Source organism: Apium graveolens, chromosome 10, assembly GCF_009905375.1.
Source record: "Apium graveolens cultivar Ventura chromosome 10, ASM990537v1, whole genome shotgun sequence".
Lineage (NCBI taxonomy): Eukaryota > Viridiplantae > Streptophyta > Magnoliopsida > Apiales > Apiaceae > Apium > Apium graveolens.
The window spans coordinates 36,424,966-36,442,482 of record NC_133656.1 but is presented as its reverse complement, the minus strand read 5'-3'; the positions used below and the strand labels follow the sequence as shown (position 1 = coordinate 36,442,482).

Genomic DNA, 17,517 nt, shown 5'->3' with positions numbered 1-17,517 from the left:
AAAACCAATAATTATACTTTGTATCTCCAAAGCGTTCTGAAAGTTTCTATGCTTGTCAAATTTATAATATTCTCAAAATCAACTACAATAGTATATCCACTGGATACTTGTATTCATCTCTTTCTCAAAATCATTTTATACTCGTACTCATTTTATTTCAAAATCTCAAGATATTACTCGAACCAAGATTCTCAAATGGGTGTGGTATATAGTCATCAACATCCCAATTTAAAACTCAGCCTTATTGGCAGATTTCTCAAATGGATTTGATATATATTCATCAATATCCTTGTTTAAAACTCAGCCTTATCGGCTCTCTGTTGTATATTTCACAACAGTTTTTCCAAAATAGAAGAAAGGGACTATACTGGAATAAACCACGTATCGGTGATCAGCCAAATACGAAATTTTCTCTACTAGTAGAAGGAATACAAACCTAGCCGCCTTTGGGCTCATCAAGACACTACACGGTGGTTGCCCATTGTCGTGCAAGTCCGAAAGTCAATGGTCACATAGACCATATAACCGTACAATACGCCACTCCGCGCTTGCATAATGCGCCACTCCGCGCCTGGTCATTGCCCGATACCACTCCGTGACGGGCAGGCCACATTCCAGTCCCAAGACAATTATATCTTTTTCTCAAAATCCTTTTTCGAAGGAATAGGTCGTTAAAAGTTGACCTTTAAATAAGATGATTTAATCATCACTTTTAACTCAATTGATTTTTGGGAGTTATCAGAGTTTTGAATTTAAAATCATTTTCAAATCCCTATCTGTAGTAGGGTGACACATATATTACTCACTTGTTCTTTATTGAACGAGGAAGCAAAACTCTTATGCTTCTAGACTAAGTTCCCTAAGGTTTTGATACGTTTCAAATGATTAATCTCTTTCAAGAGTTTTGAATAATTTAGAAAGTATCTTTGGGAACTATGTCTATTTTTAAATAAGTTTTTAGAAGTCCAAAGATATTAGATATTTATTAAATATCTAAGGTCTCATAATAATTTAAGAGGGATTCAATGAATTGATAAAATCTTATAAATAAAATATCTCTGTATAAGGTTCAATGAATTGATAAAAACCTTATATATAAAATATCTCTGAATATGGTTCAATGAATTGATAAAATTTTAAGTACAAAGTATTTCTAATTAAGGTTCAATGAATTAATAAAAAACCTTAAATACAAAATATTTCTGAATAAGGTCCAACGAATGGAGACACCTTAATCAAATAATCAAAACATGATTTAGTATCCTATAATTGCTCTTTGAATAGTTTTATTAAAAAACGTGAAATGATTTATAAACTATTCAGTATATTTTTAAATACTTTCTCGATATTTAATAATCCCTTAAGTATCACTTTATAAAATAATCAATCAAGTAAGGTTGTCCCTTAAATGAATAAACCAATATTTCTCGAAGTTTAAGTCAAAATCTCAATCGTTCGCTTGATATATATATATTGCGCGAACGTACTTTGTTTATCGAAATAGAAATCTTTCGCGTCCGGCTCTCTCCGGAATTAAATCGTTATTAAAATATCTCCGACTCCCATGTTCATATGTTATATTTGAAATACGTTTCAATTTCTCGTACTCGTGTAAAATGAAATTTGTTTTCGTGAATAATCGCATAATTCGTATGAATTGATATCATAGACAAGCATATATATTTGAACTGTAAATCATGGCATCAATATCACAACAGTATATATATAGCATGGATAGTATGAGATAGGGTTTCGAAAACTTGCCTCGAGTAATCGAAGTGGTATGGTCTCTGGTGTTTGGTTGGCGATCTATAAACAAGAACCAACGGTCTAAGTTAGTACGCGATTAACGTCTCGCTTTTATTAAGAAACTTTCGCAACTACTCAAGTATAACGAATCTCTGATCTTCAAAATCTCAACACTTATATTCTCACTTTATAACATGGTCGAGTTTTGAAATCGATCGTTCGCTTTAGAAAGTCCATTTCGAGTTTTAAGCTCGAACATGAGAAAATGCGCGTCAAAACTAGGTTTTTATGCGTTTCTCGCTTGCGCTCGCTTTACTAAAATATTTTTATAAAATCGAAAAATTAATATTTTCTCAAAATTCTTTTTGGAAAGTCTTCTCTACTGTCATATCCATTTTTCATAATTTTTCCAGAATCTCGAAATTAGTTTAAGTCCTTCAAAATCACCATGCAAGTGGACTTAAGTGCAGTTGGCTAATCGCATAAATGTTTTACACTAAAATGACCATAACTCCTAAACCATAAATCTCATCATGATGATCTACACATGTATAGAAACTAAAAAAAAATATCTATGTAGTCATGGCCAGTGGTTTTCAAATTTTAACCATTTTCATGGCCGAATGTCTAGCAGAAAATAGATCAAGTGCAAGAATGCCCAAACTCAATTTCTACTACTTGATCTTAAAACAATCACTACCTATAACCATCATAAACACAAGTACTTCTCATTATCCACCAACATATATATGCTCTATCTAGTACCACATACATGGATTACAACTCAACATCTCAAGCCTTTAGCAAGAACATAATCAATACAAACTCAAACAAACACAATCCTTTGGATCTTAACACTACAACAAACATAACTCTTAAATCCAACCATAAAACCTTAAAGGGTTGAACGTTATACCTTCTTGGACACTAGGAAGGTTAGTTCTAGGATGATTGAGGCTTGGTGTGCTTAGAAAACACTTAGAAGGGCTAGATCCTTAAGAAACAAAACCAAGAAACAAGTTAGAATTTCGGAGTTACCTTTCAGCACCTCATTCAAACATTTTTATAAAATTGAAAAAATATAATTTCAGGCTGAAATTTGGTACGAAGCTTAACCATGATATAGAGAAGCCATGGTAAAAATTTCATGATATTTGAATGAGTATATTTTGAGTTATGAATTTTTCTTTCTCCCTTGCTCAGAAAACCCGAACTGCTGGAATGAAAAATGGGAGAGCTTTAAGTGAGGCAAAAGGGGTTGTTTTCTTTTGTGGCTAAAGAGTGGGAGTGTATAATGAATATATGGGATGTATGCAGCAGATTTGACAATAATTTGGCAAAGGTATGGGTTTGTTTGATTGTGTGGTGAAGTGAGAAAAGGGAGAAGTATGCCTTGTGTACTTGTTTGTCTCCCATCACTATTCAACACTATTCCACTAACTATTCTAGTTAACTTCTAATCATCTAGTTACGCTCCTAATTACTAGTTAGGACTTGGTTATGCATGGCCAACTTGCATGGGATTTAATTTCTCATTCGTTTATTTATCGTAAACGCAATCGTCGTTCCATTCCGATAGTTTCCACGTATAACGACTTGTCTCGTAGCGATTTCTTTTATCACTTATAATCCTATAACCAATTCCATTCCTTCTCTTGATCATAGAAACACCTTGATATATTATTTATTTCACTTAGTATTCCCGGTTCTACGCCATTCTTTACAGATATGAAAACACGTAGTATAATCGTGAATCTTCAAATTTTGTCGGCTTTTATATTCACTTATTTTCCTCGATAAACAAGAATATGATCTCGGATTCTCAAAATTCCACTATTCATTTTATGATGATCCCCATACGTATTACTTAATCAGCTCAAGTTACTATTCACAGAAGTTTTAAAATATTACAAAAATCAGGGTTCTTACAGATAAGCTATGTTTCAATGCTGAAATGTTGAATCATCTAGATTCATACTATCCAAAGCAGCTTGATAGTCTTCCTGAAATAGAGCTACACTAGATGCAATTTCCATTGAAGCATCCAAATCTTCCATCCATATATCTCATGTACCTAATTTTTTTCTCATTTTCTCTATATTCTTGCATCAGGGCCTGCCCCTGACTCACTAACTCACACCCTCACCTTCACCTTCTGAAGTGGAACTCTCAACCTCACTTGCTAAGCTTGAAGAAATGGGTAGCCTCTCTTGCACACACTCTCCTTTTGCCTGCTCACAAAGCATCTTCTCACTCTCAAAAAAATTTTCACTCCCTCTCTTGAGTCCTGCAAGTGTTTGAGAAATTATTTGATTATCTGTTCTAATCATTGAAATTGTTAAGTGAGTAAATTGAGAATCCCATGATGTAATTGGTATAGAGTGATCACTTATCAACGACTATGTGATAGCCGTGATAGGAAAATTGAAGCTATCAACAACTATGCTTTTAGGCTAGCCATTGATGAACTAACTCTTATCAACGGCTGAGAGATAGCCAACAAAGAGAATGAGATAGCAGTTGAAGTTGTCACTAGAGTGGAATCTGTGAAGTTTGATGAAATATTTAAGGGCACATATTCACTACTAGTAACTGAAATAAATGACTGATGCTCCAACAAATCATCTAGAAGATGATGAATATCAATTTTAGAATGGGGCTCCTTTATAAATCCGAGAGATGGAGAATCAGTGTGGGAGGTTGATAAAAGATCAACATCCATGAAAGAGGTGGGTGAGCTGTGTGTTGTTATTTCAAAAGTAATTTATAAAGAGTGAGGATGTGACTCCACTTTTACATGAGTCACAACAACCTAAATTTGGGAAGTCACAGGCTTACCATTTGAGATGGCATATGTTGTGTGTGTGTACCTTGTGCACCCTTAGAGGTTTTACTCTTTTTAGAGTAGACATATTTGATAAGTGAGCTTTGAGTGTCAATGTACCTCCCCCTCTTTTTCTATGTTCCTGGATGGGAACTTTGTTTAATAGTGATATCCTTTTGAAATGATACCACTAGGCATGTGCTAATTTCCTTTTTAATGCTCTTGTCCTCTTGAGAATACAAGTCATGGCTTGGTTGGGGATTCATGCTCTCAATCTCTCCCTCCTTATCCTTGGAGTTTCTTTCATGTGCATGCCTTCCTTCACCACTCACACCTCCTCTCACACTCCCCTCTAGTGTAATGTTTGTGGTAGTTGTTACAACAGTTGTCTTTTGAGAGACGGCTAAGGTTGCTCTTCTAAATTTGGATTATGAATTCTTTGTTTAGCTACAGGGGTAGAAGGTTGTTGGGTTACTTGTACAACCTCCATAGCAATTGTTGAAGGAAAAGAAACATTTGGGGATAAAGAAGTAGCGGGGTTAGAATTGATTACCATTTGTATACTTGGTGGCAACATAAATGCCATATTGAGATGACCCCTAATTCTAACAAGATTAGCAAAGACCCTTTTATAATGGATCCAGCTTTTCATCTTATTAGCTTCATTAGTAATATTTAAACTAGGCACCAAATGATTAGCCAACATAATAAGAAATCTAGAAAATAGATGTTCTTACTTCTACCATTTTTATTGTCTAGCTTAACCCTAATTTATATTAATATCTTGTCAGAGAAATTAAAGAAATTGTGAGTCAATAACATGTAAATCATGATAAACAACTCAGTAGTAATGATATTGAAGTTACTAATTTTATCGGAAAATACTTTAATAAAAACATCATACAAAAAGCTCTATTCTTTTTTTAGACCCGTTAGTCCCAAAGTATCGTAGAAGGGGGGTTGAATACGATACCAATAATTTCTTTCGATTCGTTTAAGTTCTTCATTAAGGTACAGAATTAAAAAAATTACACAAAATAATTCGAGGAATATATTATTTTATTAATATAAACTATGAGGTTGCTACACTGTAATCGTTTAAGGTTAACTAAAATAAATTCATCAGCATAACAGTACAGTTACAAGCTTTTTAAAATAAATGGCCTTTAATGAGCTCTCGTAAATATTACAATTGGTTGCTAGAGAAGATAATAAATAGAGTTAATCCTTCTTCTTCTTTTGTGTAGGCTTTTTTCAATCTCAATTATGTGGCTTCATTACAGCCAAGTTAATTGATGTACTTCTTTAATCACAATGAATTTCCTAAGGCACCAAGTTGTGCCTAGAGTGAAGAATTTGAATTCCTATTGCTCCTAGAGTGTGTGTTGTGTCAAGAGGGAAACAAACTTTTTGCTTTAGATATTTTGATTCTGTTGCACCAAGGATGAATTGTATTTCATGCCTTAGAATCTTTCTTTTACTTGCGCCAAGAGGGAAGAATATTTTATGCCTTAGAATCTTTCTTCTACTTGCGCCAAGAGGGAAGAATGTTTAATGCCTTATAAACCTCTATGCACTTGCGCCAATAGGGAAAAAAATCTATACTTAAAATTTTTTCTCCGTTGTTGCGCCTAGAGTGTACTTTAGTAAGGCTCAAATCTTTCCCATCCTTGCTCTACTCTTTTCTGTATCAGCCTAATTTCTTCTGAATAATTTAAGATAATCATTTTCTGACATGCTGACGTTTAATGCACTGGTCTAGTTCACAAATGGCTAGCATTAAACTGGATTCACTCAATCTCTTTACAATTTTGAGTTGATAATGCATGTTGGTCATTCATTATTTCATTCATTGAAACCCTTCATGTAACGACTGGGATTTTCATGAATTATTTTATATGAATAAAATATAGATTACGTGATTTATGTGCCAATTATGTGAATTGGTGAAGAAATATTTAGAAATATATTATTTTAGTTTGATGAGTATATATAAGACTTGAGTTTTGGTATACGACTAATAATGGAGTCGGAAAGATTGTAAGGCCTTCTACTGAGAGAAGACCTGTAAAAGACAATTGTGCAAAAAATGGTTTTTATTTTTGTTGAAAAAAAGAATTGAAGGGATTATGTGAAAATATGAAATTTGAAGAGTCCTACGTGTATATGTGATTATTTGGGTACGAATATGTGAAGTCATATCGTTATTTGAACTAACGGTAATTCGATAAATTTAAAAATATTTATAAATAGAGTTTAAATGAAAAAATATGCGGATATGAGATTTGATTAATTGTAATATTTAAATATATATTGCTTGACCCTTGCATGTTTGAAATTGTTTTAAATATTTTTAAATTAATTATTGAGTGAAAAATAAGGGTTATTTGACCTTTAGATATTTTAATAAAATAATCGGAGTATGTTCAAATTATGAAATTTGTTTTATTATCTCTGGAATGGTCCTAGAGACTTTTCAAAAATAAGATTTGAATTTATATTTTTTATGGATAAAAAATCAAGGTATATTTATTATTAGGGTTCATGAGCTTCAAGGCTTTATTTGACTACTCTCGTGTTTCGTGTCTCAATCTGCCTTCACAAGATGCCTACGTACTTTGCTGTGTGCTAAAGATCAAGTCAAAAAATGTAGTTCCGATTTGTGGGGCGAGGCCCCTTATATAGGCAAGGGATGCCTTGAATTGGATTAGGGTTAGGAGACTTGGTGGACAAGTCTCAGATTTAGAGTGGACTTTGGGGTCCTAGAATGTAGGAAATTGATTCTCTGTCCCATAAGGTTTCTTGGTGGACAAGTTCTAAGGAATTGTATCCTTATTTGGACTTTACTTGTCAGCTAATTTCACCCATATTAATTAGCTACGAAATTAATTAATATCCAGGATTTCGGGCCCCTTCAAATGAGATTTATTTATAGCCCAAACAGGTATAATTAATGCGATATTAATTACATAATCAGGGTTTATTTTATTTCCTATCATTTACCCCCCAACTTCTAGGACTTCATAAACAGATTTAGTGGAAGTTGAGTTCCTGAATTCCCTTACAGGGTATCGTTATAAACGTAAAGTGTGGAGCGACCTACACATTTACAATGATTTGCCTTATCCGAAGCTTCAGGATATTGTCTGGAATTCTTCATATTTTTCCATGCCTATGTTCTCACATTATTCCTATTTTTAGGAATTTCCTGCTATTTTCGGGATTTTCCTTAATTTTCAGGATTTTTCCTTAATTTTCAGGATTTTTCCTTAATTTTCAGGATAATTTTGACCATGATACATCATCAATCGACCACGATTCCTGATCGATTTGACCTGGATTCTTGTCAACTTATGGACGCTTTTGACACCTTGGTCGAATGTTTTTTCGACCAGGATTCTGGTATCCTTCGACCAGGATTCTGGTCGACTTTGGGAACATTCTTACACACCTAGTCAAAAAAAATTTCGACCGGGGTTCTGATCCAAATCGACCAGGATTCAACCCTAAATTGACCAGAATTCTGATTGATCTTTATTTTTTTTGACCACTCATGTCGAATGATAATTCGACCATGATTCCTCCCTTAATCGATCAGGACTTTGATTGATCTTTTGCCTTTTTGACCACTCATGTCGAATGAAATACGACCAGGATTCTTCCCTTAATCGATCAGGACTCTAATTGATCTTTTGCCTTTTTGACCACTCATGTCGAATGCAAATTTGACCAGTATTCCTCCCTTAATCGATTTTTTAGTCTTTTTGACCACTCATGTCGAGCGAAAAATTGACCAGAATTCCTCCCTTAATCGATCATGACTCTTATTGATCTTTAGTCTTTTTGACCACTCATGTTGAGTGAAAAATCGACCAGAATTCTCCCTTTAATCGATCAGGATTCTTCATCGAATTTTTTGTCTTTTCGACTGTCCTCGAACCTTCTAGATTGTTCCAGATTTGTCTTTCTCATGGGCTTTTCCTATTTGGACCCCGCCTTATGGGTTTTTCTGTCGATTCATCTCCCCTTTTTGTTGCTATGTAAGAGTGGAGGGAGTGGGATTTCTCATTTCATTACTCACTCAAAAATTTCTCTCAACTATCTCTTTAGAAAGGAGATTTTCGGCGCTCTCTCCTATCTTTGCTCCACCATCTTCAACCTTTTTCTACATTTCAAGCCTTCTTTCCAAGCATTTCAATGGCGGATCGCGATCTTGCTAGGCTGGCCAAGATGAACACTTCCAAATGAGGTACCCTCATTCAAATCCGTTCTCCATATACATCTCTTGTTGATATGATTAATGCTAGGGGGATGAATACCCTTCCCTTTCTGACTTAAATTCTTATAACCACGGTAACACCTTTCACAAAATAGACGGTAGAATAGCAAGTTACAATACTTTGTACAGACTTCCTTCTTACCTTAGGATTACTCCGGCCACCCCTGATGATAGGAATTGAAATTGAGAGGGGACACCATTTTTATTTATTGAGGAGCCCTAGTTGCTGGCCTTACGTTTCCCTTTCATGAATTTAGTCCTCGCCTTCTCGCGGATGTTCAAATTAATCCTTGTCAACTCCCTCCAAATGCATGGAGGAATATTATTTTTTATGGTTTTATGCCTTAGAAATAACTTCCCCCTCTCCATTTCTCTTTTTAGAAAAAAAATTCAATTTTATAACAGCCCTTTAACCCAATCGGGTTGGGTTTTAATCCGCCAAAGGCCCAGATGTCCTCATATTTTTAATGGTAACTCCATTGTTGAAAATAACCTAAAATGGAGAGATGAGTTTGTTAGGCTGACTTGGGTTAGAGGCGATTGGGCCACTTTATTTCTTAGGTCATTTTGCTAGGTAGTTGATGGTAGCCCACCTAGTATTAGGCTAACCGATAAGGAGAAGGCTGCTTATCAAGCCCTTAGCGTGGATAATGGCCAAACAGACACTTGGACTCTTTTAGAGGAATTTTCATTGAAGAAAGTTGGTCTTTCTCAGGCCATTGATAAGGGTAACTTTACATGTATTTTTTTTGTTTTCCCCTTTTTTTTCTTTTTTGTACTTTGTTATAACTTAATCACTCATGGGTTTCAATATTTATGTCTCAACTTGCGAGGCCAATAACAACATTAACATGCCCAAGGAGGGAGAATCGGCCCATCAAAAGAGGGCCAAACTCAACAAGGACCCAAGGGGGAAACCTGATGGGCCTTCATTTTTGAAGCCTCACATTCCTGAGGTTTCCCTGGGATATGATGTGGATCCCCTAATCAAGGGGCACGCTTACAGGCCCAACTGGGGCTTTAGAAGAGGTGACACGGTGGTTGGGTCCACCAAACATTTGAAAGATTAGTCTTTCCAATCTATCACTCCTCAGGACTACACAGACATTGTCACGGGGAGTGATATCAAGTCAAATGAGCATCTGGGTTCTCAAGCCCAAGCTTCGATAAACCATCTACTATTCTTTTTGATATACATATACTTACTTTTTAGTACAGTTTCTTATCGAATCTTTCCTTCTTTTATGTAGTGTAATACCTTCTTCCAGGTGGCACTTAACCAGGATTGGTCGTGAAAGGGCAACTCTGATGAATTTGAGAAGGAGATGAACAAGTGGAAGGAGAGAGCTGGGGTTCCTGAGAAGAAGTTGAAGAACAAGGACGATGAGCTGTCCAAGGCCCACGTTGAGCTGGTAAAGCTTTAGAGTGATAAAGAAACCCTTATTAATGACTACATGGATACCCAGAACTTCTGGGAGTTGATAGAGATTCACGATGAAGGTCTTTACCCCATCCAGTTCATGCAAGGATGGGATGCTGCGGTGAAGGCGGTGGTGGATAAGCACCCTGTCTTGATAGAGGCTGTAACATCCCCAGATCCGGGGTCAGGGATCCGGGTCATCACGGTCTTTCTTTCCACAATTATCACTTAACTTAATTAATAATAAACAACCTCATGCTGTGACCCCACACTAACACACACCACCACACGTCATAGTCTCAGAGATGAAATTGAAATAAGTACAAGTCCTTGAATCCACAATTAAAAGTTATTACAACCCAAAATGATTACTTGATAAGTTTACATTTAATTACCATTATCTGCCATAAGTTATAATTATACATAATTGATTCTCAAAAGTAGAATGTCTGATCTACAGATAGATCTACCTCTGCAGCTATAACAGCTACGATCTCAACAGGAAGGCGCGGGGCGCTTCCCACGCTCTTGCGCTGGGTCTGCTTGAGCCTGGCCATCTTTCCTAACTGTTGTTGTGTGATGAAGAAATGAAGCAAAAGTGAGCATTACAGCTCGCAAGATAATATATAGTGTAATCAATAATGCAAGTATCTAAATAGATAACTTACTGAAAACCTTTATCAAGTGTAAGATAATTTCTTACTGGATATAAGCTTAAAGGAAGACGAAGTTACCAAATACTTCACTATACTTATATCATTTTAGAAAACCACTTGAACTACCACTGTTCAAATTATAATCAGTTTTCAACAGTTCATCACATAGATGAAACTACAAGACATGATTTGAATAGATTAAATCTTTGAAGTATTATTGAAGGAAATGAAGTTATGATATACTTCATTAAGTTCCGATATATATATCCACATATACATCTTCTTTATACATTTCCTGAAAACCTCTGTCATGAAAAGTATGGATAGAGTTTGTAACATCCAATAAATTTTTGAAAGGAAAAAGAATTATGACATAAACCCGATATCTTGCTGATCAGGCAAAGATACCAATAAGTAACCTTTTCTACTAGTAGATGGACGAATTCCCCACTGGTCATCACCCTGGCCGCAATAGGGCCTTATGCTGGACTGCCACTCAGCCACTTACGCATTTGATGGACTCCCACTGAGCCACTTACACTATCATGGACGCCCACTGAGCCCATGTTGCTTATGCCGACTCGATAGATGGACTTACTTCCCGAGCGTTGGGTAAGTAATCAATTAATTTATCAAAACAGCAACCTCGTTGCGAATGTAAAATACACCACTGAGCCGGATCCCCCAGGTTTTGAGCGAATATTTAAATCCCCTTTAAAAGGAAGATCTTAAATATAAAAATGAGTTTTGGGATCCGCTCTAACTTTTAAAAATCATTTTGAAGACTCGAAAACACTTTAAAGAGTGTTTGGAATACTGCTGATTTAATAAAGTAAATCAGTCCCGATATATTAGAAAATATCTGAATATTATTATTTAAATAATATTCCCATAATGATAATCCTTATAAAAATAATTGAAGTAGAAGCTGTAAAACTTATACTTGAAACGAGTATTAAATAACCAAGATATACTTATTCGAAAGTACTATCTTTATTTGAATAATCAAAAATAAGTTTGATTATCGACACCTTATTCTTTAATAAAATAAAGTATATATCTCAGCAAATAATCGGAGTCATAGATCCTCAAATGAATATTCAAATAATATTCAATAAATAATATAAACTGAGTCCTAAGCCCTCGAATGAATATTCAAATAATATTCAAATAATAAAATAAACTGAGTCCTAAGCCCTCGAATGAATATTCGAAATAATATTCATTAAATAAAATAAAAGGAGTCATAAACCCTCGAATGAATATTCGAAATAATATTCATTAAATAAAATAAAGTTATCGAATAAACCTTATTCGATTAATAGTTTTAAAAACTATATCAATATATATATATATAAATATATATTATACTCGGGAGCCTCGCCTCCCGGTTTTAGAAAAAGTTCACCTTTTGATCCCCTATACTAAGGGTATACTCAAATACCGCTTAACTCTAGCATAAGTATTATGCAACTACAAGCATTTGAACCAACAGATATATAAATCAAGAATATGAAACAGGCATGCATATATACCATATCATATGCTACAATATATCGCAAGAATTTGCTAATAACAAATATGCATTTATCGCAAGATCATGCATATACACATATACATCACAACAACAGTTATACGGGTAGAAAACTTGCCTGAGCGACTGGGGGTTACAAATGGCTCGGGACGAGTCTGGTAACCTATAAACAACATATAAGTTGGAATTAAACCAAAGTCACTTGTAAATCTATACTTTAACCAAATTAGACTCTAACGCTCGCTTTGCGCTTACTGATTCTCTTAAGTCGCTCGAGTACTCTCGGCTCCACCATTTTTAATAAATTAACCATTACGAGTTTTAAGGCGATTCTTTCGCGAGTGTCTTACCAACTGCCTAACACTACTTTAACTCTCTCATGCAGGAAGATCGCATCCTTGATCCTAGCACTACTTTTTCTCCTTCCTCTCCAACAAAAAATGCAGGGACTTCCGCTGATGTAGAGGAATGGCATAATGAGGAGGAGAAGGACAAGGATGATTCTACGAGGGATGAGTAGAGCTTTAGCTTAGCCTTTCATGGCTTTCTGTATTATTTTATTTTATTTCGAACTTATTACCCTCCGGGGTTTATTTATATTATTTCCTTTTTCTGCATTTCTCAAACATTTTACATTTACCTCCCTACTTTGCTTGCTTGTTATACACATCCTTCCTTTTAAGTTTTTTAAAGCATTGCTTTAACTCAAGAGTATAACTTGGTTTTTAAAAACTTAGTATTCAACTCATATTGTGGTCTTTCAATACCTTTCATAAATGGGTCAAACCTCAATAACTACAAACTGGAATATAAATCCTTAAGAGTCGAAATGACTTAACAAACTGGAATACAGATCCCAAGCGTGCAAAGCTTCATGGTGCTTTTGAAACTTGTTGCTATTTTAATAAGCAAGTACTTCCTTTTCAACAATATGTAATAAATTTTTAGATTTTAAGCATGCCAATTCCTTGGTATTTCTTCTCCTTCCATAGTCTCCAACTTGTAAGATTCTCTTCCTTGAACACTCTTAACCCTGTATGGCCCTTCCCAATTTGGAGCGAGTTTTCCTTTCTGTCCAACTCATGATGCTTCAACCTTCCTTAAGACTAGATCCCCTTGCTTAAAGAACCTTTCTTTTACCCTCGGTTATAATTAAAAAAGGCCTTTTTTTCAGATACTTCACATTCTTTGCATGTGCTTCATCCCGCACTTCATCTATTAAATCCAGGGCTTATCTTTGGCCCTCCTCATTTTCCTCCCCATTGTATGCTTGGATTCTTGGGGACGGATGTGATATCTCTACCGATACGACTGCTTCTGCCCCATATGCTAATATAAATGGTGTTGCTACCGTTGTGACTCTGCAAGTGGTTCTATAAGCCCAAAATATTGGAAATATCTCATCTACCCACTTATTCCTAGACTTTTCAATCCTCTTCTTTAATCCATCCAGAATAATTTGATTTTCCACTTCTGTTTACCCGGTGGCTTGAGGATGAGCCACGAAAGTGAAGCACGGCTCAATTTCATTCTCCTCACAAAACTTCCTTAAATCCTTATTATTGAATTATGTTCCATTGTCAGTTACCAAGATTCGAGGAATTCCATATCTGCACATGATGTTTTCCCACAGGAATTGTGCAACTTGCTTGGTTGTAATCTTGGATAGGGGCTTAGCTTCGATCCACTTAGTGAAGTAGTCAGTTGCCACAATAAAGAACTTTCTTTGAGCAGTAGCCATCGGGAAAGACGCAAGAATATCCATTCCCCATATAGAAAATAGGATTGGGGAGTTTATGGAAGTAAGCATCTCGGGTGGTTGCCTTACTACAGGGGAATGCTTCTGACAGTGATCACATCTCTTCACGTATTCTTTGGCATCGATCATCATTTCTGGCCAGTATAAGCCTAAATGAGTAACTTTATGGGCTAAGGCCCTGCCCCAAGTGTTGGCCACATATACCTTCATGTTCTTCTTCCAGTCGGGCCTCGTCTGGCCTGAGGCACCTTAGATAAGGAATTACGAAAGACCTTTTATAAAGAATCCCATCAATCAAAGAATATCTTAGGGCTCGTACATACAATTTTCTCGCCTCCACTACATCACTAGGAAGCCTTCTGGTTTATAGATGAGCCTTAATAGGATCTATTCATGACCCTCCAAGCCCTATGGGGGCAACCAGTTTAACATCTATGCTTCGTGTTTTTAGAGTACAAAAGTACACGCTTCCAGAACTTTCTTCTATTTCTGATGAGGAAAATTTGGACACTCATCGAATTGAGTCATCACAGCTCTCACCAGACGTACATAGTTTTCCATTATTTCGTCTCTTTCTTCGAACTCTCCCTTGACCTGGGATATCACAAGTTTCGAATCTTCACAAACTTTCAAGTTTTTGACTCTCAACGTTCCTACTAGGCCAAGACCAGCTATGAGAGCTTCTTACTCAGCTTTATTATTTATAGTCAGAAAGTCTAACTTCATAGAATATTCAATCAAGAACCCATCGGGGCTTTGTAGAACTAGCCTTGCTCCACTCGAATTTATTTTTGTTGCTCCATCAAAATAGAAAACCCAAAATTCTTTTTCCTTAATTTGTTTTCCTTCATTCTCCTCTTTTTCCTCCATGCCCTGAGGTACAGTATCTTCCTGCCCCCCGACTTCTTGGTTGAGGATGGTATATTCAACCGTGAAGTCATCTAAGGCATTGGTTTTTATCACCGTTCATGGATTATACTTTATATCTAATTATCCCGACTCTATGGCCCATTTAATCAGCCTTCCACTGGCCTTAGGACTGTGAATAATGTTTATGAAAGGCTGATTTGTTAGTACCTCAATCTTATAAGCTTGGAAGTAAGGACACAACTTCCTCGAGGCCATCACCAAGGCCAAAGAAAACTTTTCAATAGTCAAATAATTCAACTCAGCCCCATGTAGAATCTTACTGACATAGTATATGGGTTTCTGGATTTTAAGTTCTTCCTTAACCAATATGGCGCTCAAGGTATTTTCTGAAATGGCCAAATATAAGTACAAAGTTTCATTAGGAATTGGTTTGGCCAATGGTGGTGCTTGAACCATGTATTTCTTCAAATCCTTGAATGCTTCTTGGCTTTCATCAGTCCATGCAAAGTCTTTTACTTTCTTCAAAGCCTTGAGGAAAGGTAATCACTTATCCCCAGACTTGGAGATTAATCGACCCAAAGATGTAACTCTCCCAGTGAGTTTCTGAACATACTTTACGAAACGTAGAGGTTCCATGTCTAAGATAGCCTTCATCTTGTCTGGGTTGGTCACAATTCCACTTTTAGAGACCATCAACCCTAAAATTTTTCCAAATCCAACTCCAAAAGCACACTTAGTAGGGTTTAACATCATTTTATGGTATCTCAAGACCTCAAAAGCCTCCTTCAAATGGGATACATGATCAGTCCTCACAAGACTCTTGACTAACATGTCATCTACGTATACTTCCATAGTTTTCCCAATAAGATCTTTAAAGATCTTAATTACCAACCTCTGATAGGTAGCCCCTGCATTTTGAGGCTAAATGCCATAACAAGATAACAAAAAACACCAAAGTCAGTGATGAATGATACCTTTAGGATGTCATCCTCATGCATCTTGATCTGATTGTAACCGCTGAACCCATCCATAATGTTTAGCATCTCATGACCGCAGTTGCGTCGATCAGAGTATTTATCCCTGGCAGCGGGAAATAATATTTAGGCATGCATCATTTAGATCAGTGAAATCGACACACATTCTCCACTTTCTCTTAGCCTTCTTTACCACTACAGGATTCTCTAACCATTCCGGAAATTGTAATTCTTTAATGAAACCAGCCTCCAAGAGCTTCTCCACTTCTTGCTTGATGGCTTCCTGCCTTTCAGGGGCAAAAATCCTTTTCTTTTGCTTTACGGTCTTTCGATTAGGATCCATGTTCAATTTGTGGGTAATCAACCCCATATCTATGCCTGGAATATACGCTGCCGTCCAAGCAAATACATCTTTATTCTCTTGCAAGAACCTTACTAACTTCCTTCTAAGGGTCTCCTCCAACGATGCTCCAATAAAGGTTACTTTTCTAGGGTCCTCGGGAGCCAAGGGAACCGGGATCAGGTCTTCCGCTAGTTTTCCTCGTTTCTCATCATTTTCATGGATATCCAGATCTTCAATAGGTAAGACCTGCCTCCCTATTCCATCTGCCCTCAACAAGGCTACATAACATCTTCTGCCTATCTTCTGGTCTCCCCCTTCTTCTCCTATTCTGTCTCTTATTGGGAGCTTAATCACGGAATGATAGGATGAGGGGACTGCCTTGAAGGCATGTATACCTGTCCTTCCCATGAATGCATTATATGTTGATCCAGCCTTTACTACCACAAAGTTCAACATCTGCGTGAATTGTCTTGGCTCTTGACCCATTCTTAGAGGTAGCTTAATTATCCCTTCCACAGGGCATTCGACTCCAGCGAAACCATATATCGGCATATCAGTTGGGATTAATTGGTCATTATAACCCATTCTAATGAAAGTATCATAGATTAAGATGTCTACCAAATCTCCATTGTCTACCAGGTTTCTCTTCATCGGGTTGTTCCCTATTATGGGTGTTATGACTAGAGGATCGTCATGGGGAAACTTAAACCCTTCCAAGTCAAAATCATCAAATACCACTGATACTCCTGTCCTAGCCCTTTTCGGAGCTTCCCCTACTATGTGCATGACTTCTCTAGCATAAGCTTTCCTTGAGTTTTTAGACGATCCAGTAGCAGTTGGACCTCCAAAGATCGTGTTTATCACTGGCCCTCGGGGTTGAGGGTTTCGCCCCTGGTCATCTTGATCCCTCTTATGATCGTCGAAATTCCTTCTTCAATTGTTATTTATTTCATCTTTCTCCCCACTTCCAGTATACTTGCTCAGTCTTCCTTTTTGAATAAGGAATTCAATTTCATCTTTCAGTTGTTGACACTCATCTGTGTCATGTCCAGCATCCTTGTGAAATCTACAATATTTGCTCTTATCTAGATTAGCAGGATCAGCCTTCA

The 17,517-nt window shown here is 36.4% G+C and overlaps 1 protein-coding gene across 1 annotated transcript; it reads right to left on the bottom strand.

Moving 5' to 3' along the window:
• Positions 1 to 15,634: 15,634 nt before the first annotated feature.
• On the bottom strand, positions 15,635 to 17,194 carry LOC141690505 (uncharacterized). The gene is made up of 3 exons (XM_074495299.1): positions 16,278 to 17,194; positions 16,066 to 16,171; positions 15,635 to 16,012 (listed from the first exon to the last, which is right to left on the bottom strand). The coding sequence occupies exons 1-3, from the start codon at positions 17,192 to 17,194 to the stop codon at positions 15,635 to 15,637; spliced, it is 1,401 nt and encodes a 466-aa protein (XP_074351400.1).
• Positions 17,195 to 17,517: the final 323 nt, after the last annotated feature.

Bases quoted from the DNA above. Each gene is read 5' to 3' on its own strand.
- LOC141690505 (XM_074495299.1), bottom strand. From the start codon at position 17,194: ATGCACATAGTAGGGGAAGCTCCGAAAAGGGCTAGGACAGGAGTATCA. The intron at 16,172-16,277 runs GTTAGAGAATCC...TCCCGCTGCCAG, and splicing joins GAATTACAATTTCCGGAATG to GGATAAATACTCTGATCGAC. The intron at 16,013-16,065 runs GTATCATTCATC...TATGGCATTTAG, and splicing joins ATGAGGATGACATCCTAAAG to CCTCAAAATGCAGGGGCTAC.